The sequence below is a fragment of the Salvelinus alpinus genome, chromosome 11 (assembly GCF_045679555.1).
Source record: "Salvelinus alpinus chromosome 11, SLU_Salpinus.1, whole genome shotgun sequence".
Lineage (NCBI taxonomy): Eukaryota > Metazoa > Chordata > Actinopteri > Salmoniformes > Salmonidae > Salvelinus > Salvelinus alpinus.
The window spans coordinates 20,879,874-20,903,832 of record NC_092096.1 but is presented as its reverse complement, the minus strand read 5'-3'; the positions used below and the strand labels follow the sequence as shown (position 1 = coordinate 20,903,832).

Here is a 23,959-nt window from a genome sequence, read left to right as displayed (position 1 = left end):
AACAGCAAGCAATGCAGGTGTAGAAGCACGGTGGCTAGGAAAAACTCCCTAGAAAGGCCAAAACCTAGGAAGAAACCTAGAGAGGAACCAGGCTATGAGGGGTGGCCAGTCCTCTTCTGGCTGTGCTGTGTGGAGATTATAACAGAACATGGCCAAGATGTTCAATGTTCATAAATGACCAGCATGGTCAAATAATAATAATCACAGTAGTTGTCGAGGGTGCAACAGGTCAGCACCTCAGGGGTAAATGTCAGTTGGCTTTTCATATACGATCATTCAGAGTATCTCTACCGCTCCTGCTGTCTCTAGAGAGTTGAAAACAGCAGGTCTGGGACAGGTAGCACGTCCTGTGAACAGGTCAGGGTTCCATAGCCGCAGGCAGAACAGTTGAAACTGGAGCAGCAGTTTCATCATGCCAGGTAGTCCAGCAAGGTAGTCCAGCAAGGAGTCATCATGCCAGGTAGTCCTGAGGCATGGTCCTAGGGCTCAGGTCCTCCGAGAGAGAGAAAGAAAGAAAGAGAGAATTAGAGAGAGCATACTTAAATTCACACAGGACACCGGATAAGACAGGAGAAGTACTCCAGATATAACAGACACGTAGCCTCCCGACACATAAACTACTGCAGCATAAATACTGGAGGCTGAGACAGGAGGGGTCAGGAGACACTGTGGCCGCATCCGATGATACTCCCGGACAGGGCCAAACAGGCAGTATATTACCCCACCCACTTTGCCAAAGCACAGCCCCCACACCACCAGAGGGATATCTTCAACCACCAACTTACCATCCTGAGACAAGGCCGAGTATAGCCCACAAAGATCTCCGCCACGGCACAACCCAAGGGGGGGCCACTTCAGTGGTCCAGAAAATATAGACATATTGGTTAGAGAGCTAGCACAACACAATGATTCAGGGCGGCAGGTAGCCTAGTGGTTAGAGAGTTGGGCCAGTAACCGAAAGGTTGCTAGATTGAATCCCCGAGCTGATAAGGTAAAAATCTGTCGTTCTGCCCCTGAACAAGGCAGTTAACCCACTGTTCCTAGGCCGTCATTGTTCTCAACTGATTTGCCTAGTTAAATAAAGCTTGAATAAAAAAAATAAAAAACACGATGAAGACTGAAATCACAGGCATGTTCTAACTGATAGCTGATTCTAACTCTGAATGCTGATTTTAATGACCGTTTTATTTGTACAGTGATATGTAAAATAGAGTCATATGAAAATAGTTTTCTAAGAGTTTTACGTTTCCTGAAGCTAAGTGAAGTAACATGAAGGAGACCATGTTGTTGGACATAATAATAATAAATAATAAACAATAAAAAAAGAGACATCAGTGAGTAAAGGTGGAAGCCAGTTTCCAAGGATACCAATAACAAACGTGACCGCAGATGACCTTGTCTTTTGAAAGAAGAAAAGACAAAGGGGGATTTAAACACACAACCCCCCCCCCCATACACACACACACACACACACACACACACACACACACACACACACACACACACACACACACACACACACACACACACACACACACACACACACACACACACACACACACACACACAACCCATTAAGCTCAGAAATGTCAGCAGCTCGTTATTCGGATGACTACACTTTAATTCCACTTTGTGCGTCGTGATAAACCGTGTGGCAGGCGATTCCTGGGGAGTTGAATAGGAATGGGCTTTCTCTGTTGGCCACTTAATCCTCAACACATTACTGTGTAATCATCAGAGGAGGCCTGCACAGAGCTTCCCAGCCCTGGCCGCTCGCCTCCCTATAGGCCCACAAGGACCATTACAGGGAAAATGAAGACCGCTGTGCCCGGTGCTTTCCATATATGGTAGGAATGGGCCACTCCGTTCCTCAGGGCCTTGAGGATCGGCTGGTTTTCATCTTTCTTTTAAAACCACGTCTTGTGTGCAATTAAGCACGATGCAAGTGGAAAAAGCAACTGACACTCGGGCCCCCTGGTGTCTATCTCTGATAAAGGACCACTGCAATGTCACCTTAATGATAATACCCAGTCTAAGACCTTGTTGTTGTGATAGTGGATTCTGAATATCAATGTGGTGTTGGCTCTCTTTTTGTTTACCACTCTTTTTATTGGTTGTTTGTTTTCTGTGTTTTCCAGATGAACATGCTAATGAGGCTGCAGGAGGCGGCCAACTACTCCAGCGCGCAGAGCTGCGACAGCGACGGCGCCAGTCACCATGACGACCAGCTGGACTCGTCGCTGGAGTCGGCGCTCTAGACGAGAGCTCGGAGAGGAGACCTCAGATGGAGTGACGGAGCGGAGCGCTTTTCAGCGTAGCGTCAGCGAGACGTGGCGGCTCGAACACTTCCAGGCACCCCACACATAAGACAGAGAGATGTGTGTAGTCAGGAGATGTCTGTTAGCGGGGTTGGGGGGAGTAAGCCCTCTGACAAAATGGAGTAGATTTTTGTGTATGGTGGTTGAGACACAGTCCTCCATTTCTCCACTAGATGTGGCATCCCAAAATGCAGGCTGCACGTACACAGTGAGAGACAATTATGTCTGTGGTTCTACACCATAAAACTGGAATTGACATTATAGTTTTATTTATGTTGATTCACAGTTGTTGTATTAACTACGGATGTTTACAAGGGCCAAATTCTGGTTTCGTTTACTAAGGTGCTGAACAAAAAAAGGCACGTATCCCTCCCGTCAATCCCTGACCTCAGACGAGCCACATGGTGCTGGTCCCGTGCTCAAACCTGTCCCTAGTTTACAGGCAATGCCAAGACCCTCCATACACCACTCGCCAACAAGCACAAAAAGAGCATTGTGTGTCGTCCAACCAACTGCTACTGTGAAACAATGGGCAGTGCCAATGTTACCGTTTGATTTACTGCCAAGTGCACTGCGACGTGTCCGTCCACATCCACAGAGTCCTTTTAGGCTTTTCACACTAGCAGACCAGTTGTTCACCCTTTCCTTAAAAGATCGACAGCACTATACCAACAGATGGGTGATGCAGGGAGTGATGGCTCCTTCAATCCAAGGGCCAGGTCAAGAACAGTACAAGCCTGATATTGGTGCTTTCTCAATGCAAAGCTCTGAGACAGAGCTTCAGCCTTTGGCTCCCTGCTGACCATCCTGAGTAGATAGGAGATTGACAGGAACACACACTTCCTGACACACAACCATTCAAATGAAGTGGTCCCATATCGTCTCAGTGGGTGCTTTAATCTTAAAGGAGAGTTTTATAACTACTTTTAGGCCAAAATATCTCACAAATCCTGTCAAAAAGTATGTTGCCCAAAACCATCCACTTTTGTTTCTGACAGTTATATTGTACAAGCATAATGGCTGTTATACTGTATTTGCAAGTAGAACTGACCAATTGTATAAAAGTTCAAAGGGGTGGGCATTTTTTTAGTTGTTGCTTTTACCCAGTTGAGCTGGGTTCACTTGAACTGTCATGAGCACAACCCGACCCTTTTGATTTTATAGCCTAAGGAGCATGTTTTAAGCTTTCTAGGGGGGAACATTTGAAGGAGACTTTTACTTTTACATAACAGCGTGTGGTAGGGACAGAAGCCATTTTGGATTTTGATTGTCCTTCCTCCATTAATGAGTGGGTTGGTTTTGCACAGTTAAAGTGGGGGTGTAAATAATAAAGTATTGCACAGTGAATCAGAGATGCATTCTTCCCTGTTGATGTTATATTACGCTTTAACTCGCTGAGAATTATTGTACGTTGCAAAAAAATACAAAATAGAAATGCAAAAACCAACAAGCTGTCAGAAACAGGTGTATGTCTTGTGGTGATTGGCTGTCTTGCCTATGCAGGAGGCATACGATGTACAGTATGATATTATTTTTTTTAACGCCGTATATTAATGTTCACTAAGTCACTGATTTGAGGAGCAAACCATTAAATTTATCAAGAAAAGCAAATCTGGTCATTGTTACAGATTTCCCTTTTGTGTATTCTCTGGAACTAGTATTTGGTGACACATCCCCCTATTCAACAGGCGAAAATTCACTTCACAAAGCATTACACTGTAACATTTCTGAATATACTTTCATTCAGTCTTGTATTCACCGGTTTTAGTAGAATCCAATTTTTTTTGTCATCCCATTCTGAGGTACTATTTACCTGCTGTTGTGCTATTTACAATTCCAAATAACAGGTGCTACTGGTCAAATAAATCTATCAGATTCCATTTTCTGCAGAAAATGTTGTCACAACCTCAGGACAAGCTCTTGTTGTCATCACTTGTCTGTGACAAATGTATTTTTTATTTTGTTTTTGCACGCATCATTGTTGGTCTACGCCATCAGTCTGCATCTAAACTTAGAGCCTGACACACACACACACACACACACACACACACACACACACACACACACACACACACACACACACACACACACACACACACACACACACACACACACACACACACACACACACACACACACGGATTGTCGGTAAGACATAGCTCCCCTCCAACACAACAGACATCTAGTCACTCCTCCCCGCTCCCCTAGGACACCATCAGTTGCCTAGTTAACCAGATGTTTTCACAACACAAACAGTGTACCATTATGTCATGGTGACACCATCAAATTGCAATTACATCTTAGTTGAAAACATTGCATTTACTGCTTTCAGAGAAGAGTTTCTTTTTTGTTGAAACATTTGTCCTTAAATGTTTTATATTTTGTACATTTGTATGTAACATATCGTGTAAATAGACAGAGACAGCGATTTAAATCATCTGGAGGGATTTTGTAGTCTTTGTAAAGCCCTAATAAATGGTATTTGGTGTCACATGAGCAAACAATGTGTCCTGTTCTATCTCATGTCTCTGTTCATTTTTTCTCCACCATATCTTTCCTCTAGTACAGACTCGGAGATATCCCAAACAAATGTTAAGACACACAACTGGTCTTACCTTTATTTACGGCCGCTCTTTGCTACTGTGCAGTTTTATTTGAACATACATTTGTTTGGGATGTAACTTTGTTCCTGCCAGAACCAGCACCTGTATCTGGACATAGAGTACAGCTGTGGACAGGGGTTCCACTTAGTTCTACAACTATGGCTAAACTTAACATTAACCTATCCCTCATAGAGAATCATGTTGGGGATGGAAGGTGCTGGCTGGGTAACATTATTGTGCCCAATAGATTATGCCACTATAACCGATTACTGTGCCAACAAGTGTTAGTCTATCATTCAGCTTTGGCTTACCTATCCGTGTCAGTGAGCTACTGGATGAGTAATGGCCAACCCTGTGAGCCACTCCAGAACTCTGAGTGCTCTTGATCAAATACACCATATTTGAAATTCTAAAAAGCTCACTTGTAAATGAGTGTACGTTCACATTATGTTGCTAGTCCAACAAAAGCCGGCGTCAATGTTCGCTGAGAAAGATGTCAGCAACTCCAGGCCCAGTTGTGTTAAATGGCCAATTGTTATTAACATGGGTTCCTTCAAATGTGCTTCAATTGATTTAAAAAAAGAAAAAAAAAGAAAATTTAAACATCGTTTCTGAAAGTACAGAAGAGGAATGATTAGTAATTATAATACAATATCAGGTATAAGCAATACTACAATATTACAATACATTTATATTATGAACTGCTATAATAGTAAGCGGTTACATTGATAATGGGAGATTCTCAATTGTATCCTTCTTGCGTCCTCTCTCTTTGCCGCCTCCTCAAAACCCATTGCATGAGAAAGCCAGAGGTCCCGCCCCTCTGACCCTTTCTTCCATTGGGTTTTGAGAAGGGGGCGATGAGAGAGGACACGAGGAGAATGCAATTGAGAAAAGACCCTTGAGTTATATCTGCCAGTAGTTACATGGGGAAACCTGACGATTCATTGGAACCTGATTGGAAGAATTTGGGAAGAAGGGGGTTGTGAGTGAGGGTTGGAGGTCGGAAATGGCGGTGAGTAGTGCAGACGAAATGGAGAAAAGGTTGGTGAAACAACAGCTGTGCTGGAATGAGGACAATATGGGTGTCAGTTCTGATGCTATGGAGCGGGAGGATGAGGGTCAAGGATCGGAATGGTCGGTAGTGGAAAGACATAGGAAGAAGAGAGATCATGATACAGAGTAGTAGTGGATTTTCTAGTAAAGAAAGCATAAAGAGGGCCATGGTAGGAAGCAAGAGTAATGAAGTCTTGGAGTGGAAATGGTGATGGTGTTTGATGAGACCACAGGGCCTCACTTACACCCTATCTGACGAACTAATGCCGTAGAGAAAGAGGAAGGTGAAGTGAAATTAGCTCGGCTCATTGGAAATGGTAGATTGTAAATATTGTGTGGTAGTCCGGCTCAGCAAGAGAAGATACTGGAAATGGAAAAGCTTAATGGAAAGAAGATGAAAGCCATTCCCCTGGTGTTTATGCTAGATTGAGGGGAGTCATCACTGGGGTCCCAATATCTATGTCCGCAGATGATAATTAAAGACAATGTGAAGGCAGGCAGAGTGATTGAGGCCAAAACGTTGTTCAGTAGGAAAGAGGGTCAAAGAAGTGAAAGCTTATCAATGATGTCTTGCCGGGAAAAGTACAGATAGGATTCCTTAGTTTTAATGTTAGAGAATTTGTCCCATATGCACTGCAGTGTTTTAAATGCCAAAGAATGGGACATGTAGCTACTCATTGTAAAGGAAAGAAAAGATGTGCCAAGTGTGGAGGGGCACATGATTACCGTGAAAACAATGTGAAGGTTAAGTACCGTAATTGTGGCGGAGAACAACAGTGCAGCATTTGGTGGATGCCAGTTACAGTGAAAGGAGGATCAGTCATGATGTTTCATATTCAGAGGCAGGTTCTGATGGATCTTACATGGATGTATGTGTAGTGAGTGGACCTACTGTCAGACTGATGGATCTTACATGGATGTACGTGTAGTGAGTGGACCTACTGTCAGACTGATGGATCTTACATGGATGTACGTGTAGTAAGTGGACCTACTGTCAGACTGATGGATCGTACATGGATGTACGTGTAGTGAGTGGACCTACTGTCAGACTGATGTATCTTACATGGATGTACGTGTAGTAAGTGGACCTACTGTCAGACTGATGTATCTTACATGGATGTACGTGTAGTAAGTGGACCTACTGTCAGACTGATGTATCTTACATGGATGTACGTGTAGTAAGTGGACCTACTGTCAGACTGATGTATCGTACATGGATGTACCTGTAGTAAGTGGACCTACTGTCAGACTGATGTATCTTACATGGATGTACGTGTAGTAAGTGGACCTACTGTCAGACTGATGTATCTTACATGGATGTACGTGTAGTAAGTGGACCTACTGTCAGACTGATGTATCTTACATGGATGTACCTGTAGTAAGTGGACCTACTGTCAGACTGATGTATCTTACATGGATGTATGTGTAGTGATTGGACCTACTGTCAGACTGATGGATCTTACATGGATGTACATGTAGTAAGTGGACCTACTGTCAGACTGATGGATCTTACATGGATGTACGTGTAGTAAGTGGACCTACTGTCTGGGCTGGTGTTTCTGATGGTCCTGGCATGGTTTGGAAGCTTGTTCAGAAATCTTGTGCTCATGAATGTGTGGTGTCAAAGGACACTTTGATAATGAATAAAGTTGACTTCAAAGCTTTTATTGGTAAGGTTATCAATACGACTCGGGTTGTGGAAAGCAGAAATGCCAGGTTGAAGGTTATTGTGGAGACGGCAAAAGAGATATTGGGGGTAATAGATGTTACTGTTGAAATGGTTGTTGACATGCTGAACAATCCTAAGGGTGGAGTGATTCAGCATGATATAAAGTTTGATGGGGTTGAGGTTTCTAGTGTGGTAGAAGTTAGTGATTTATTTTGTTGTGAATTTTATTTTCATGGTAGTACAGACTTGGGCAGATCATGATTGATTGTACATTCCAGCACAGTAGGTGGCGACATGCACTTTAAACGTTTGTTTGCGGACCGCCATGATATCGAAGAAGAAGAAGAAGAAGAAGAAGAAGAAGAAGAAGAAGAAGAAGAAGAAGAAACTGTACTATAAGCTCCACTAGGTGGAGGGGGAGGAGGACGGACACCTCAGCGGAAATGGAGGACGGACACCTCAGCGGAAATTGAGTCCCTAGAGAAAGCAAGAACAAGATAGTTGTCAGGAGTAGTGCAGTATTATCATAAGGAGACGTATACTTGGAAAACGGAGGAGGAATGGAGGGAAAAGGAGAGGGAGAGGAGGTCTAAGAGAGAGAGGGAAGAAGAGGGTGAGCTTGAGTAGTGGGGAAAAGGGAGATGATTTGTTAAAGAATGGTAGAAAGTGTAAGCAGAGGGAGCTGAAGACAGGAGGAGAAATGGAAGTGAATGAGGGTGAAGTATCGGAGGTGGTAGGTGTGGTGAAGTTATCGGAGACCGAGGTATGCACCGAGGATCAGGAAAAGGATCAGGAAAAAGATGAGTTTATGACAGTAGGAGTGAAGTTAATGGAAAAAGTGGACTCTTGATTTTGGCTGATTCATTTGTGGTTTCACAGTGGGTGAAAAGAGTTGGGTAATGTGGAATCAGTGAGGGTAACCAGAAGTTGTCTAGTGATAATTGTTTGTGTTTCTGTTGGCCAGAGGGAGAATGCACTCAGAGTAAAACGAATGGGGGCAAGAAAAGTGAATTGTTTCGCTCTCAAGAAAAGTGCACCAATGAAAGGAGTGATAACTGGGGAAGCAGTAAATATAAAACTTGATCAGCTGAGGGGAAAGATTCTTGGTGTATGTGATGCTCGTCGTTTGATGCGATGCAGACAGGGTGGCGAGAGTGGGGAACAGAAGAGTCATTGTCTGTTCTTTTGAGTTTTGAAGTTGAGTCTTTGCCCGACAAAGTGAAGTTAGGATATATAAGTTATCCTGTACGAGTGTATGTGGGTGAGAAGTGTGCAGAAGGGCATGAGACAAAGGAATGTGTAGTATTGGGGTAAGTAGTGGAATGTGTTAATTGTAGGGGTACACATGGAGCTGGGGATCAGAAATGTCCCGTGCGAGAGAGGCAGGTTGAGGTTTCTAGAGTTAGAGTAGTACAGAAGTTGTCATATGCTGATGCAGTGCAGAAACTAGAGGAAGATGGGTTAAGGGGGAGGAGTGGTGAGAGTAGTAGAGACATACCAGTACATAGGGATAGGCCACAAAGTGATATAAGTTTTAGTAAGATTGGATTTTTAGCATTTATAGCGATGGTTATCAACTGTACTGCAGGGATGGAATGGAAGTCGCATAAAATTGAGGTTGTGGTGGCAGCTGCAGAGTGGTATTTGGGTGTGCGAGACTTGACATCATTAGAGTTACAGGATGTGTTAAGTGGTGATGTCCCATCCTTTCAGGATGATGGCATGAGGTAGGAATAAATACATTTAATTAGTGGAGTAGGGTGGTGTTCATTTAATTATTTTTTTAATGTGTGAGTGTAATGTTAGATGGTAGGGTATTTATTTAGTAAATTTTTATTTTTAAGCAAAGTACAAGGAAGTTGTACTCCAGTCTAGTAGGTGGCGGTAATGCAACGAATTGGATGCCAACCACCGTTGAACCTCGAAGAAGAAGCCACTAGGTGGAGGCAAAGAGTAAGAAATAGACAGGGCTACGATAGCACTGGGGCGGTGCTCTTCATCCACACACTTCCTGAAAATGGGCTCGGAAGAGAGTTTGGACACGAAAGGAGCTTTGGTATCTTTACCAAAACACTCATACTGGTTTGACTTTTGGCTGTTTGTGATGTTTGACATCGCATTTTTCCTCGTTATGTATTTCATAGTTCCCTAGCTAAAATGGTAAGTTTGAGTACTACTGCAAAACCCCAGATAGATAGCTACAAATGAGACTTGCTAGCTATGGTGGCTAAGGAAGTGAGAGTGCCAGTAAAGTTTGTTGTGTTTGGGCACACCCTGTGTATGTTAAAGTTAGCTAATTTATCATATAAAATAAAAATTTACAAATACCAGCTTTTTTTAAAATCTGGTTGCGCACCTGAACATGTGTATTCAAGATGATTAATAATTTGTTGAATTGTATCCCTTGCAGGAGTGACTTGGAATTCTACACTTGAAATGCTGCCCCCTTTAACCATGACCCCCTGTTGGTTGAAATGATCGATCTTTAAAAAGGAGTGTTTACAACACTGAAGTATAAGGTTTACACGCCTCGACCAGATTCGTGTTCAAATTATATTGGATGTCTTCCTTTGTTAGGCCTATGTTTTGTTTTTAACTGCCCACATTTTGGCATTATATGGAATATTTACCAGTATTTGTCAGTATGTCCAGAAAATAGCAAAATTGTGAGACCATAACATTTGAATATGCCTGTTGTTGAAATCAAGACAATGATTTGTGGCAGTCAGACTTTAAAATGTGAAACTCAACTTCAAGACAACACCTCATTCTGGATAAAAGTGACTGCTAAATGACTGCAACGTCACAAGAACTGCAGGTTAACATGATGTAGCTAGTGGAATAAAGTGTGCTCTCTCTAAAATGTGTATTTCTGATTTGGATATGAGACAAATGAGAGAAGGCGACTTGATTGAGCCACCTAAACATGATGATTGGAACAAGATTACAGCAATAAGGGGAAAGAGATGTATTCCCGGTCTCTTGAACAAAGATCCTACTGAAACTGCATTGGCATAAACCAGAGATCTGTAAGTCTGTTGTCTGGAATTAAAGTGATGTACACTATGATATAAACTTATGTAAATTCCTAAATAAACATGTTTTTTTATGTCACATTCTCAGATGTGCATAGGGGAATCATATTTACTAATCATTTTGACAGTATGTTTTATACAAATAATAGTTTGTTTTTGTAGTAGCACAGTAAATTAAGACAGCTGGAAGTTTACACCAGAGTCGTGCCAATGAATGGTCGGTAGGTGGCAGTATAAGCGCCTTTTCCCATTGAAGGACCAGAGAGGAAGAAAACTTTCCCGGAAGATAAAAAAAGAAGAGGAAGAACGCTAGCCTGCCAGATAGTGGATAAGCTAAACTATTATACTCCCAAATGTCTTTCTGGGTTTAATATAAACCAAACTAGTTAATTAAAGTTATATAAGTCACAACTCAATTATCTATAATGATGGAAATTTGTGTCACGACAAAACCAGTGGAGAATGCAGGTTCGTTTAAAATAAGTACCTAGCTAACGTTGGCTAGCTAGCAACTTGCGGCTACTGTTAGTTGTAGCAAAGATACAGACTGTCTAGGGTGGACCAGCCATTGGGGTAGACTAGCTACTAGAAGATGGATCGAATAGATAAAATAGTTGGGCCACTGATTCACATTTTAGCTACATCTTTATTTGCTAGCGTCTACTCAAGTTATGCGACAATGTAACGTTATGCCTCCTAACCCGCACTACCAATAATTATTGTCCAAAGATTGTGTCGTCTCTCTCACCAAACTCAATGACCAATTTTTGCCCGTAGATATCTTCCTCCCGTTATCCTCTTTGCGCCTGTTGATACCACCTCTGAGGCTGCTCTCTGCGGCCATGTGGCAAGTAGCGCAACGAAGAGATGTCATGGATTATGAGAAACTAGAGGAGTTCGTCGGCCTTGTGACAGCGACAGTTCCAGACCTGTTGAATGAGAAACAGAGAGCCAAGCTTCTTCTGCGGCTGCGAACAAGGGTTAGTAGCGAATACAGTTAAGGATGTTGTTTTTGTAAACTGGAGAACCTAACAGCAGTAGTTTGGACAGTGTGTTTAGAGCCATCTGTGATTAAAACGGTCTTTATCTTGCGGTTTATGTAGCTGCTGATTAGTTAGGTTCTGTCCATTTTCCTGATTGCATGGGGGTTGTCCATGGTCCTGATGAGTTGGGTTCTATTGTCCTGATTGCTCAGGTTCTGTCGGTGGTCATCATTTGTTGGGTGCTGTTGTCTACTTCCTTGAATACTGTTATTCCTTTCAGGTGATACTAGAGTTGTGTTCCGCTGATCATACAGCTGATATCCAGATCATCCAACCCCACCTGGACAGAATTCGCCCCCCTGGACACACAGGGGTAAGTAATGATACTCTGTGGAGGACAACTGTTCAAATTGTCCTGGGACCATATGTATCAAACTTATCAGAGGAGGAGTGCTGATCTAGGATCAGGTCCCCTCTGTCCTTGTAATCCTTTTCATTGTGATGTAAAAGGCCAAACTGATCCTAAATCAGCTTACTTTGAGATGCTTGATGTATATGGCCCCTGGTCTTTATGGAACCGCGTTTGCCATTCCTATCATTTGAAATGTGCATATTTAAATCACTTATTTGCCTAGGATAAGAGAATTAAAACATTGACATATTGAATAAGCAACCGTCAGATCCTTTGCACCAATTAGCTTGTGCTAATTTCCAGTGCTTGCTCCTATATGTCAAGGACTGCAGTGTTGCTCCCTCTTATTTTCAGTGGTGGGTGACGGTGGTTTACTGTTCCCTTATCACTGATAAGTTCTATTTCACAGAGTGGAGATGCTGAGGTGGATGCAGAAGAGGCCATCTTCCTGGAGCTCATCCAGACTTTGCTGAAAGACCCAGCGGAGAGAGAACACTTCTTCCAGGTCAGTCTGCCTCCATCATATGTTAACGTCTCTCTCTCTAGCTTCCTGGTTCTGTTTAGTTACCAAAGACAATATTTACAGTCCTTGGAATTATATTGCCCCGGAGGGAAGTTTCCCATAGGTACAGATCTAGGATCAGCTTCCCCGCCCCCAATCTAACCTTGACCACCAGTGGGGTAAATGCAGAACTGACACAAGATTAGCATCTAGGGTCAACTTCACCCGACACCAATTATATCCCCATCTATCTTGATTCCAGGAAGTGTTTCCGACGGAGTACGGCGCCAGCTATGACACAGATATGCAACTACTTGTGTGGGAATTCCTTTCTAAACTGGAGAAGATACTGCCAGTACCAGACCTTGGACAGGTACCACAAAGTAACACCTCACTAGGTCACCTTCAGCTGGGTTCAAGTCACCTTCTGTTATTGTATTGGGAAAATCCTGCAGTGCTGACCATGATGGCAACATTTAGACTGGTTAAGTTATAGGAGGGTAATATCTTCTGTATCTTATTAGGAGAAGATATCCAAGCTGTACTGTCACTTTCTGCACATAACCTCTGCCTTATAGCCACTCTGGGGCCACGCTGTTAGCTGAGGTGCTAGCCAGCGGCTTCTCTGGTTTTCTTGAAATGGGCCTAGCATTTTGTAACGTTCCCCGGTGTGAAAAAAAACATGTAAACTTTCCAGCATATTGTCACTCACTTGTTTGCATCTCTGCTCCTATAGACTGTGTCATGGCTCAGTTCTGCTCCCTCTGTCCTGGAGGAGTGTTTGCAGGCCCTCTCTCAACCTGAGGACCTAAAATCCCTGCTGCAACACCACACATGTCTTGAAAACTTGGGCACTCAGAGTAAGGAGGAAATATTGAATGTCTTTCTCTGTTACTACATATAATAAAATGTTGAGACTGTGGTATGCCCTGTAAAAACAACCACCTAATGCTTGTGCTGCCTCTCACATTATTAGTCTCCTTTTCCCATTGTATTCCTTCAGGTCACACCGTTGAGATGTCTTCACAGGTCTTTGCCTGTTCCCAGTGCCCATTCTTCCACATGCAGGAATCCTACCTCCTCCAGCACATTGAGCGAAATCACCCAGAGGAGTACAGCAAGCTCCAGAAAACTGAAGAGAACCCAGCGCTTCCCAGGAAAAAGTTACCCCGTCCTGAATTCCCCAAGCCTTTCCCTATCCACGTAAGCTCTGAACCCGGTGCTCACACATGCCACGAGTGTGGAAAGACTTTCACTCGCTCGTCAGACGTGACCAGGCACCAGCGCATTCACACAGGGGAGCGTCCGTACACCTGCAAGGAGTGCGACAAGGGTTTCAAAAACTCCTGGGATCTGACGAGGCATCAGCGGATTCACACCGGGGAACGCCCATATATCTGCCCTCAATGTGGCAAGGGGTTCACCCAACTGGGCCTACTGTCCCTGCACTTCACCAGAACGCCTTGTGGCCAGAGTGCTGATCCCCCACTACAGTCCACAGAGCAGCAGGAGGAGCCAAACGACAAAGGGAGTGGTCAGTACAAGTGTCAGAAATGTGGGGCTAGCTTTGACACCGTACTAGAGCGGCTGAAGCATAGGCAAACCCACGTGGTGAATCGCCATTACAAGTGTTCCCAGTGTGAGAAGATCTACGGCCGCCCGTCTGACCTGAGGAGACATCAGATGAAGCACACCGGAGAGAGACCCTTCCCCTGCGCAGAGTGCGGCAAGGGCTTCACTCACGTGTGGCTGCTGAACAAGCACCGGCAAATCCACACCAAGGAGCGGCCGTACCCGTGCCCGGAGTGCGGCAAGAGTTTCACCCAGTTACAGATACTGAACAGACACCAACTGATTCACAACGGGCAGAGGCCTTTCCAGTGCTCCTTCTGCGAGAAAAGCTTTACTCAGCTCGCGGGCCTGACAAGACACGAGAGGATTCATACAGGGGAGAGGCCATACCTCTGCACCGTCTGTCAGAAGACCTTCTTAACACATGGGGAGCTGGTAAGACACCAACGCAGCCACAGCGACTTCAGACCGTTCTCTTGCTCTCAGTGTCCCAAGAGCTTCAAAACCAAGCGTGCACAGAGTGAACACATGAATACCCACACAGGGGAGCGACCATTCTCTTGCACACACTGTGGGAAGGAGTTTGCCAAGTCTACTTCACTCATAAGACACAACCTGATGCACACAGGGGAGAGACCGCATCAGTGCGCTCAGTGTGGAAAGACCTTCCTGACCTCTGGGGAGCTGCTCCTCCACAGGCGAATACACACAGGGGAGCGGCCATACCCGTGCTCGGTCTGTGAACGGAGGTTTAGGTGTTCGTCAGACCTGACCATGCATCTGCGGACACACACAGGAGAGCGCCCATACTCCTGTATGTTGTGTAAAAAGTGCTTCTCCACCTCAACGCGTCTCAAAAGGCACCTGCGCACTCACATAGGGAAAGGTGTCTAATCATGGCGAGAACCTAAGAAAATATTGTCATGTATATTAATTTATTTTCCAAATCATGTTTATGGACTGCATTACTGAATAGTATGAGGACAAAATATATGCATTTTACTCAAACTCAGCCTTACAACATGCCTCTATTAAAAAATACAATTATGCCTTTAATTCACATTAAACATTTTATTTTAACACTTGGTGTGGAATTTTTCTTGGCTCATCTCTTGTATTTCCCTGTTAACATTCCAACACAAATGTTGTACACACACATTTTCCAACAGTAGACCTGTTAGATCAGCCCACTGCCCATAAACTAGTCAACTGAAAAACAATATGGTGCTCCCTCTCTGATCAGATGGCTTTTCTGTTTCGTTAGGAAGTACTGCACCAAGCAAGATTGGTGTGAAATAATTATAAGTGTAAAGATATCCCTTTTGAGGTTAAAGCAACAGTCATGTGACACATTTAGAAATAAGCAACCAATGATTTAAATTATCATTGGGCACAATGGTAAGGTATGGTTAGGTAATTATCATTTGAGGTTGAGTTGACAAAATTAAATTCTAACACTACACAAATATGCTTTCTGATATACGTACTAAGGCTTTTTCTGATAATGGCATATACCATATCAAGGATGAACATGTATTTAAATGTTTTATTTAGAATGCCTAGGTCATCCGTCTTTTAATCTGAGAAAATACTATGGTTCATTATGAAGTATTTTATTACAACTGAACTTTTCTTAATAAAGTATACCATTTATCATCGGCGGGGGGTTATCGTGTCGTTCACTACAAACCGTCACGCAGCGTAAACGTTAAACCTAACTGAACACACCCCTGGAGTCTAACGAGCTACTGACACCTACTGGTGGAGATCGAGTCGTGTCTGGCGACAAAATTCAGGTGACGATCAACATCTCGCCTGTAAACTTTACAACTGACTTAACAAAACAAGGTTCTACAAAATCCCTTTCTCTTTTATGATTCTGTCAAAACATAATGTAGCTAGCTATTCATGGGTTGCACCGTTGCACAGATGCCGCATCATATTGATGTCCAGCTGATGCTCAGTCTTTCTGAACTGGGGCTAATGACATTGCTAAAGTAGATAACATTTGTAGAAAACTAAATTGCCATCATTATGTCAAGTTTACTTGAGAAATGGCAATGTCGGCATCATGAGCTAGCAAAGTTCGGCAGAAAAAGCTACCAGTGCTAACGTTAAGCTAACTAAAATGTCGATGCTCTCCCCACAATCGTAGCTAGCTAGCTGAAGTTATACTGCATATAAAGTCAATCTGACGACATTACAATGATGACAAAAGCTTGTCCTACTAATTATTTTCCTCCTTTTTAAAATGTCATTGGGTTTCCAAGCCACGGTAATGCACTTCATACAATATCTTCATCAACACCAAGACCACATTAAATAGAATGCTCAGCTGGGCATCAGTCGAATAAAACGAATGTTCAAAACAATATTGTATGACGAAACGTGCAACCCAGGAATATAATTAAAGTACATCATGTTATGACACGACATTTGCCGTGGTTAACTGTGTTCCATTTGTTTTGAATCTAAGCAACTGCTACAATGCCGAAGAGAGGGAGAAAGGTATGTCGATTGTTAGACTATATTTGTAAAGGCTACAAAACAAGAATTTATTGCCGGATAAATTACTGTAGAAGTCGTGTTTCAAACGGTGTTAACTTGAGTTTGTGTGTATTTGTTTATTTTAACATGGAACTAGAAGAAGAGGTCAACCCCTGTAACCATTGAGAACGCCAGGTGAAATTACATTAGAAAATTGAGGCCCACATAGATCCTATTTAATTATAATATGTAATTCTATATTTAGGCCTATATACATTTTTTTCCCACAGAAAATAATCTAATGAATTATCTAATAGTATCATTCATGTCACATGAAACCCCAGCCATGGTAAAGGAAGTTTCTAATGAACACCAACAGAGTGAAGCAGAGACAAGTCAGTCTTTGTGGAATTCAGCTACGACTACATTGATTCGTCCAAAGTCAATACTTGTAAAAAATATATATAAATATTATGAAATGCTTACCTTATACCTATGTTTTCCTCAGTAGTTGCGTGCCTTTCTTTGTTTGCTGAAATCCATACTTTTTCAATAAACGTTAATCAAATACAACCACCTGCTGTTTCCTTAAGATTCAATTGGCACATGCTCATTTTCACTGAGTTGCCATCTTAGAGCAACAGCAATGAGCAAACAGTCAGTGGTTGTACACTGCTCAAAAAAATAAAGGGAACACTTAAACAACACAATGTAACTCCAAGTCAATCACACTTCTGTGAAATCAAACTGTCCACTTAGGAAGCAACACTGATTGACAATACATTTCACATGCTGTTGTGCAAATGGAATAGACAAAAGGTGGAAATTATAGGCAATTAGCAAGACACCCCCAATAAAGGAATGGTTCTGCAGGTGGTGACCACAGACCACTTCTCAGTTCCTATGCTTCCTGGCTGGTGTTTTGGTCACTTTTGAATGCTGGCGGTGCTTTCACTCTAGTGGTAGCATGAGACTGAGTCTACAACCCACACAAGTGGCTCAAGTAGTGCAGTTCATCCAGGATGGCACATCAATGCGAGCTGTGGCAAAAAGGTTTGCTATGTCTGTCAGCGTAATGTCCAGAGCATGGAGGCGCTACCAGGAGACAGGCCAGTACATCAGGAGACGTGGAGGAGGCCATAGGAGGGCAACAACCCTGCAGCAGGACCGCTACCTCCGCCTTTGTGCAAGGAGGTGCACTGCCAGAGCCCTGCAAAATGACCTCCAGCAGGCCACAAATCCAGAGCATTATTTTTTTGAGCAGTGTATTTCATTAACATTTATTGAAAAGGTATGGATTTCAGCAAATAAAGGCACGCAACTACAGAGGACAAACATAGGTAGGTATAGGTAGGTATTTCATTATTTAAATTTTTTGAAGAATTGACCTTGGGCGAATCGATGTTGTCAGAGCTGAATTCCACAAAGACTTCTCCACAAAGCCTGTTCATCAGAAACTTCCTTCACCATGGAGGGGAGTTTAGTCAGCTAACACAGCTATTATGGTCAAATATCTGCAGGAACAATGAGACGACACCTGACTCGATACGCCGTTACGCAGGAAAAATTGTGGTGAGCCATCAATTGTGAACTATACCTTTGCTCTGTATGTGGTTTCACTGTATAAACATTTGCCTTGACTTGTATTAATAAACCTGCATAATTTTAAACATACATCTTTCATTTACTTGTAGGAATACATTGCCCAGTCAACCACTGCTTTCTCTCAGGAAGATGTTTCCGGTGTTGGCCTACATAACATCTTGGGGAAGACGGTAGAGGGCCTTCTCCAAAAAGTGTGCGGAGGGGTCTCAAGCGTCCTGAACAAATATTTGTATGGGGCGGGGGTGTTGTCTGATGCGGTGATCCCAGAAAATCTCTTGCCTGTAACTCCAAATGGGGACAATCAGAAAATGGAAAAAAGATGGCAGGACTGCACTGAGGAAGACTGTGAACTGATAATTATCCGACTGACAGGGACTGTAATTATCACCATGTTGGATAGTGTTATGGAGAGTTGCACTACAGACCCCACACACAGTTCATTCTTAGAAGAACTGGGGCTCACCATGGAAATGGTAAAGATCATACGTGAAGTAGCAGAATGTGCAGCAAACGCCACAAGTAATGATTTCAGTCAGTTCACAGTCGGAGGAGTTCCTCTCTTTCAGAGACCACTGAGCAATCTCTCCTCTGGGCCCAGTCAACCAGCACCCCCCCAAAATGCCTTGCCAACATCCACTGTTCCCACACCTGTCTCAAAGGTGAGCTCAGCCAGTCCCAGATCTACTGACTCAGGGTCCTCACAAGTCAGGAAGCCAAGACAATCAACAGAAGGAGTTCAGAGACTCTCCGAAAGGCAGCAGGACCCAGGGGAGGAGATTACATCTCTAGTGATTGAAACTATTCTACGGTCAGTAGCGGATTTAGCCAGGCATGGACTTCTGCCAAGCTGCACCCAGTAGACTGGATGCCCCCTTTTTATGGAGGTGAAAACAAAACAAACATGTGAAGCCAATTCATAAAAGCATTCATTAAACAAATATGTTGTTAAAAGGTGAGTCAGCAGTTTGTTTCTATGGCAACAAAAACATGAAATAAAGTCAAATGTACTACTGTTTTTTTTTATATGAAAGCCTTATGAAGGGATTTAACACAGAACGTTATGTTAAAAGATGAATGTCAGTTACAGAGTCAAGTACTGAATGTGAAATGGCAGTGCAGATATCATGATATGATATTTTCCAACAACAAAACAATGTTGAACAAGGCTCCATCCAAGAATACATTCAGGTCACCAGATGGTGTTCTACTCTAGAATAATAGCATTGATTATAGCAAGCACGTTTTAAAACAAAGAAAAGGTATAGAAGTTACATGCCTGAGTTTCTCAATATGGGTTTTTGATTTTCAATATTCAGGAGTTGCATATTCCTTTCCTTTGGACCAATGGTGGGGAGTAAGCTATGCATTGGAACCAAACTCAGGGCTCACCAGCCATACAATCAATAATGCAGTTTGAGTCTGTACCCATGAAATACATGTTAGATGCTAACACTTGAAAGGTCTTGTTCAGCTGACACAATGTGGAATATTTCCCTGTATATAGTCAACAGGTTCAGGTATTTAAAGTCGTCGTCCCCCACCCCCCCACACACATTAAAGCCATATATGCGAAGCAAATAGGCTACAATATGTATGCACACACACACATACAGGAAAATAACACCAAAGTCGGAATTGCAACACTGTTGCACATGGAGCCTGGTATGGCCTGTACATATGAGCCAGTGGACAGCGCCTAGTGCTGAAAACGTAAACGCGCTGTCGTCAAAATGTTTTGATTTGGACATTTGGCATCTGACGTAGCTAGCTAAAGTCTTCTACTAACGCGTCGAATACTTGAACACAAACAATCATCAACTTGTTGCTTGCTAAAAGAAACAGCAAAAATAGTAGCTTGCTAGCTGCCGATGTTTGCTTGATATCGTTTAACTCTAGCGTTTCGTCGTTTGTTTGAGGGACGCTGTGATTGATATTGACTAAGTTACAAAGGAGGTAAATTATCTGGAGTTATGAGTTGTTTGCTATTTTTTTTATGGAATACATTTTCCACTACAACTGCGTTGCTAATTTATCTAGCAACGTAACTTAGCTGACGTTAGTTGCTGACAATGCAGCATGTTGTTTAAAAAAATGTAATTCTTTGACAACTATTCAGGTGATGTTAATGTGTAGTAAACACAGTCAATACTGAACCATACATGTTTCCTTACAGCTGGCAGAGAAAGCCATTAGGGAAGCTGTGCACACAGTTCTGACAGATGGACGCCATGGGGAGTTTTCAAGCCTAAGAATAATGGAGCTGAAATGCATTGATATGTCTAAGACACCTAAAGCCCAATCAACCTTGGAGTCCATTCAGCTGCCCAAAGACAGTGATGACAGCTTGAAATCAGGATCCTGTGAGGACTCCCTGATTGCTGAACATCTTGCTGACCAAGTTGACGCCATCAAGGCATCTCTGAACACTGAAATCCACTCAGTGGTTACTACGGCCACAGTGGTCTATGGTCAACCCGAGGCACTGTCCAGTGAAGTGCTTCTGGGCACTGAAGGTAATGGAGATGATGCTGACCATGCTGTGGTGGGTTCTCTGACTCCAGACTATGACCTGGCATTGGTAGAAGGGCTGGAACCTGGGTGGCACACTGCCCTGGTACTGATGGAGACCTTGGTGAATCCTGGCAATGACCCTGACCTGACTGTGTTTGACTCCAGTGAAGTGTCTCTGATCACTGGCGACCTGCCAGTGGTGGACTCAGCTGTGGACTCCAGAGGGCAGCAGAGGGCAGAGGATGACTTACAAAGCACTGACCAGCTGCTAACGAGGTCCTGTGCGGAATGTGTGACCACAGAGAAGCACTATGCTGTACCCTTTGAGGACTCTTTGAACTCTGACAAGGAAATCTCACTCACCATTAAAGACCATGATGACCGACCTGCAGTAGACTTTAGCAGAGATTCTGTGAGCTCGCCTGACCAGTCTTTGTCCCTTGTTGCCACTGCTCTTGGATCTATAGTCACTATTGACTCTTTCAATAAGGCTCTGTTGGTTTCCAATACGTTGGACCAAGGCAAAGATAACCCTATTGACCAGCCTGTAGTGAAGTCTCAGACCACTGAACATCGAATTAACCCCACGTTGGTGTCAGAGTCCATTCAACCTCTCATCAATGAAATCCTGGAAGATACCATTATCTCAGCCCCTGATGACAGAACTCTGTTCACTACAGACCATGTAGGATCACGTGAGATTGAAATATTTATATCTAGAATGCACTTAGGCAGTGTTATCACCTGTCATGATGACCAGTTTTTGGAGTCAGACAGTGAGGATGACATGGTTGACCCTTTGTGTCACACCAGTCATAGCCATCATCTGTGCGAGTCAGTCATGAGGCCCAAAGGTCAAGTCCAACTCAGTGGACATACTTGGTCACCCTCTTATGAGACTGATGACTGCCGTCGCTATGCTCAAGACCACAACATGATGGAATACAAATTCAAATACAGCTGGGACCTAAAGTCTGCGTGGGTTTCTGTGCCACACTACATTTTGACGAGAGGGGAGAGTGTGACCAAAAGGATGGATGGAGAGAAGAAGTATGGAGAAAAGGAATGGGAGAAGTGCTGCTCACAGTGTGACAGGAACTCTCCGATTGGTGAGTATTGTGATAATGATGTAGTTGATTATATTTCAAGACATATTTGACCACAGGAAAGGGGTAGCCTATGTTTCCATGTTACTACAAGGTGGATTAAATAGATTCAATTGAATCCAACATTTTAATTATTGTGATTCTTAGTGTAAGGTTAGATTACAGGTATGTATTGATTGGATTGAAATTTTCCCTTTCGCTCTTTAGAGCATAATGGACAGTGGAGGATAGCCAGAGCAGTAGAGGCAGACACTGAAGAAATCCTTCCCAAGCCGTACATGAGAGACTTAGTTATGTACGATGGATTCAACCAGCTAAATGAGGAGAGAGTGGGAAATCAGCTGGTCCTCTCCTCTCTCTCAAGGGCTCTCAATGAAGTTAAGAAGGACAAAGCTTTTTGGAGGTCATTGAGAGAGGGGATCAATAAATTAATGAGGGAAAACGAGAGAATTAAAGTTGAGATGAAGAAGAAAGACATGAGGAACTTTAACAGTGCCAAAGTGCGAAGGGCAGAGAGAAAGAAGGAAAGGAGGAGGGAGCGAGAGCGAGAGAGGAACTGTGATGTGACCACATGGATGCCCTCCCGGTCCGGACTGGAAAGTTCCATTATAGGACTCCGTCCCAGGCCTCCGTCCCGGCCACTGCTCAGAGAACCAGTCTTAGCCAGAACCAGCTTCAGCCGCACCGACGCCAGAACGATAGAGGTTAGGGAGATGATCCTGCAAAGGAGCCGCATTGCCTACAAGATCAAGTGCCTGCAACGCCGGAAAGCGGCTGCTGAGGGGTTGACACTGACTGAGGGAGGTGGAGGGCCTGAGGATGGGGGTGACAGAGAGACCGTGATGGACATTACAGGGCAAAGTAAGAAAGCCTCAAAGGGCAAGGGGTCAAAGGGCAAAGAGAGTGGAGGAGGGGAAGGTAGTGACTGGGCCAAATTAGATCTGGAGGAAATTGTGGAGATAGATGACAGGAATAAAGAGAAGAGAACCAAAGTACGGACAGGACAGAGAAGTAAGGACAGGCGAAGAGAGGAACGAGAGAGACAAAGATGTAGTAAGGAAACAGATTTGATCTCAGACGAATTAGCAAGAATGGACATAGAAAAAATAGATGGACATAAAGAGGATGAGACGGTGAGCAAGATCTCTGAGGAAAAGATTTCTAACAACTGTTGTGTAGAGACAAATGAGAGAGAAAAAGATGATAGAAAACAGATGAAAGAAAAGACAAACAGAACAAATGTACCTACTGATGAGGGAGTGATGAGCAAAGCATCGTGGGAAAGAGAAGAGGCTGGAGAGGAGAATGCTAAGACATTTCAAGAGAGCTTAAAAGTCCAGGGTAAGAGCATAACATTCAAGTTAATGATAAGTATAATGTGTCATAAATCAAATCAAATTTTATTTGTCACAACAGGTATAGGTAGACCTTACAGTGAAATGCTTACTTACAAGCCCTTAACCAACAGTGCAGTTTTAAGAAAATACCAACACAAAAAAGATAAAAGATAAGAAAAACAAATATTTAAGGAACAGCAGTAAATAACAATAGCGGGGCTATATACAGGGTGTACCAGTTCAGAGTCAATGTGTCAATGTGCGGTGGCACCGGTGTCAAGGTAATTGGGGTAATTATGTACATGCAGGTAGGGTTATTAAAGTGGCTATGCATAGATAATAACAGAGAGTAGCAGCAGCATAGGGGGAGTGGGGGGCAAATAGTCTGAGTAGCCATTTGATTAGCTGTTCAGGAGTCTTATGGCTTGGGGTAAAAGCTGTTTAGAAGCCTCTTGGACCTAGACAAGGCGCTCCAGTACCGCTTGCCGTGCGGTAGCAGAGAGAACAGTCTATGACTAGGGTGGCTGGAGTCTTTGACAATTTTTAGGGTCTTCCTCTGACACCACCTGATATAGAGGTCCTGGATGGCAGGAAGCTTGGCCCCGGTGATGTACTGGGCCGTACGCACTACCCTCTGTAGTGCCTTGCAGTCGGAGGCCGAGCAGTAGCCATACCAGGCAGTGATGCAACCCGTCAGGATGCTCTCGATGGTGCAGCTGTAAAACCTTTTGAGGATCTGAGGACCCATGCCAAGTCTTTTCAG

General features: G+C 43.4%; 2 protein-coding genes and 1 long non-coding RNA gene across 3 annotated transcripts in view; all 3 read left to right on the top strand.

The window, feature by feature from the left end:
* The window catches only part of LOC139533278 (neuron navigator 3-like), a 53,992-nt gene extending 49,173 nt beyond the window's left edge, over positions 1-4,819 (top strand). Inside the window, exon 31 of the mRNA XM_071331347.1 lies at positions 2,139-4,819. Within this exon, the coding sequence (XP_071187448.1) occupies positions 2,139-2,258 (120 nt within the window). The 3' untranslated portion in view covers positions 2,259-4,819. The remainder of the gene's footprint in view (positions 1-2,138) is intronic.
* Positions 4,820-9,567: 4,748 nt separating this feature from the next.
* On the top strand, positions 9,568-15,230 carry LOC139533730 (zinc finger protein ZFP2-like). Its single transcript, XM_071332049.1, has 8 exons — positions 9,568-9,806; positions 10,057-11,149; positions 11,459-11,661; positions 11,945-12,037; positions 12,486-12,581; positions 12,841-12,951; positions 13,315-13,438; positions 13,582-15,230. The coding sequence occupies exons 2-8, from the start codon at positions 11,107-11,109 to the stop codon at positions 15,042-15,044; spliced, it is 2,133 nt and encodes a 710-aa protein (XP_071188150.1). The 5' UTR covers positions 9,568-9,806; positions 10,057-11,106; the 3' UTR covers positions 15,045-15,230.
* Positions 15,231-15,783: 553 nt separating this feature from the next.
* Positions 15,784-19,193, top strand: LOC139533736 (uncharacterized). Its single transcript, XR_011666849.1, has 5 exons — positions 15,784-15,946; positions 16,627-16,658; positions 16,795-16,832; positions 18,158-18,209; positions 18,332-19,193. It is a non-coding gene; the product is annotated as an uncharacterized lncRNA (long non-coding RNA).
* The last annotated feature ends 4,766 nt before the right edge of the window (positions 19,194-23,959 follow it).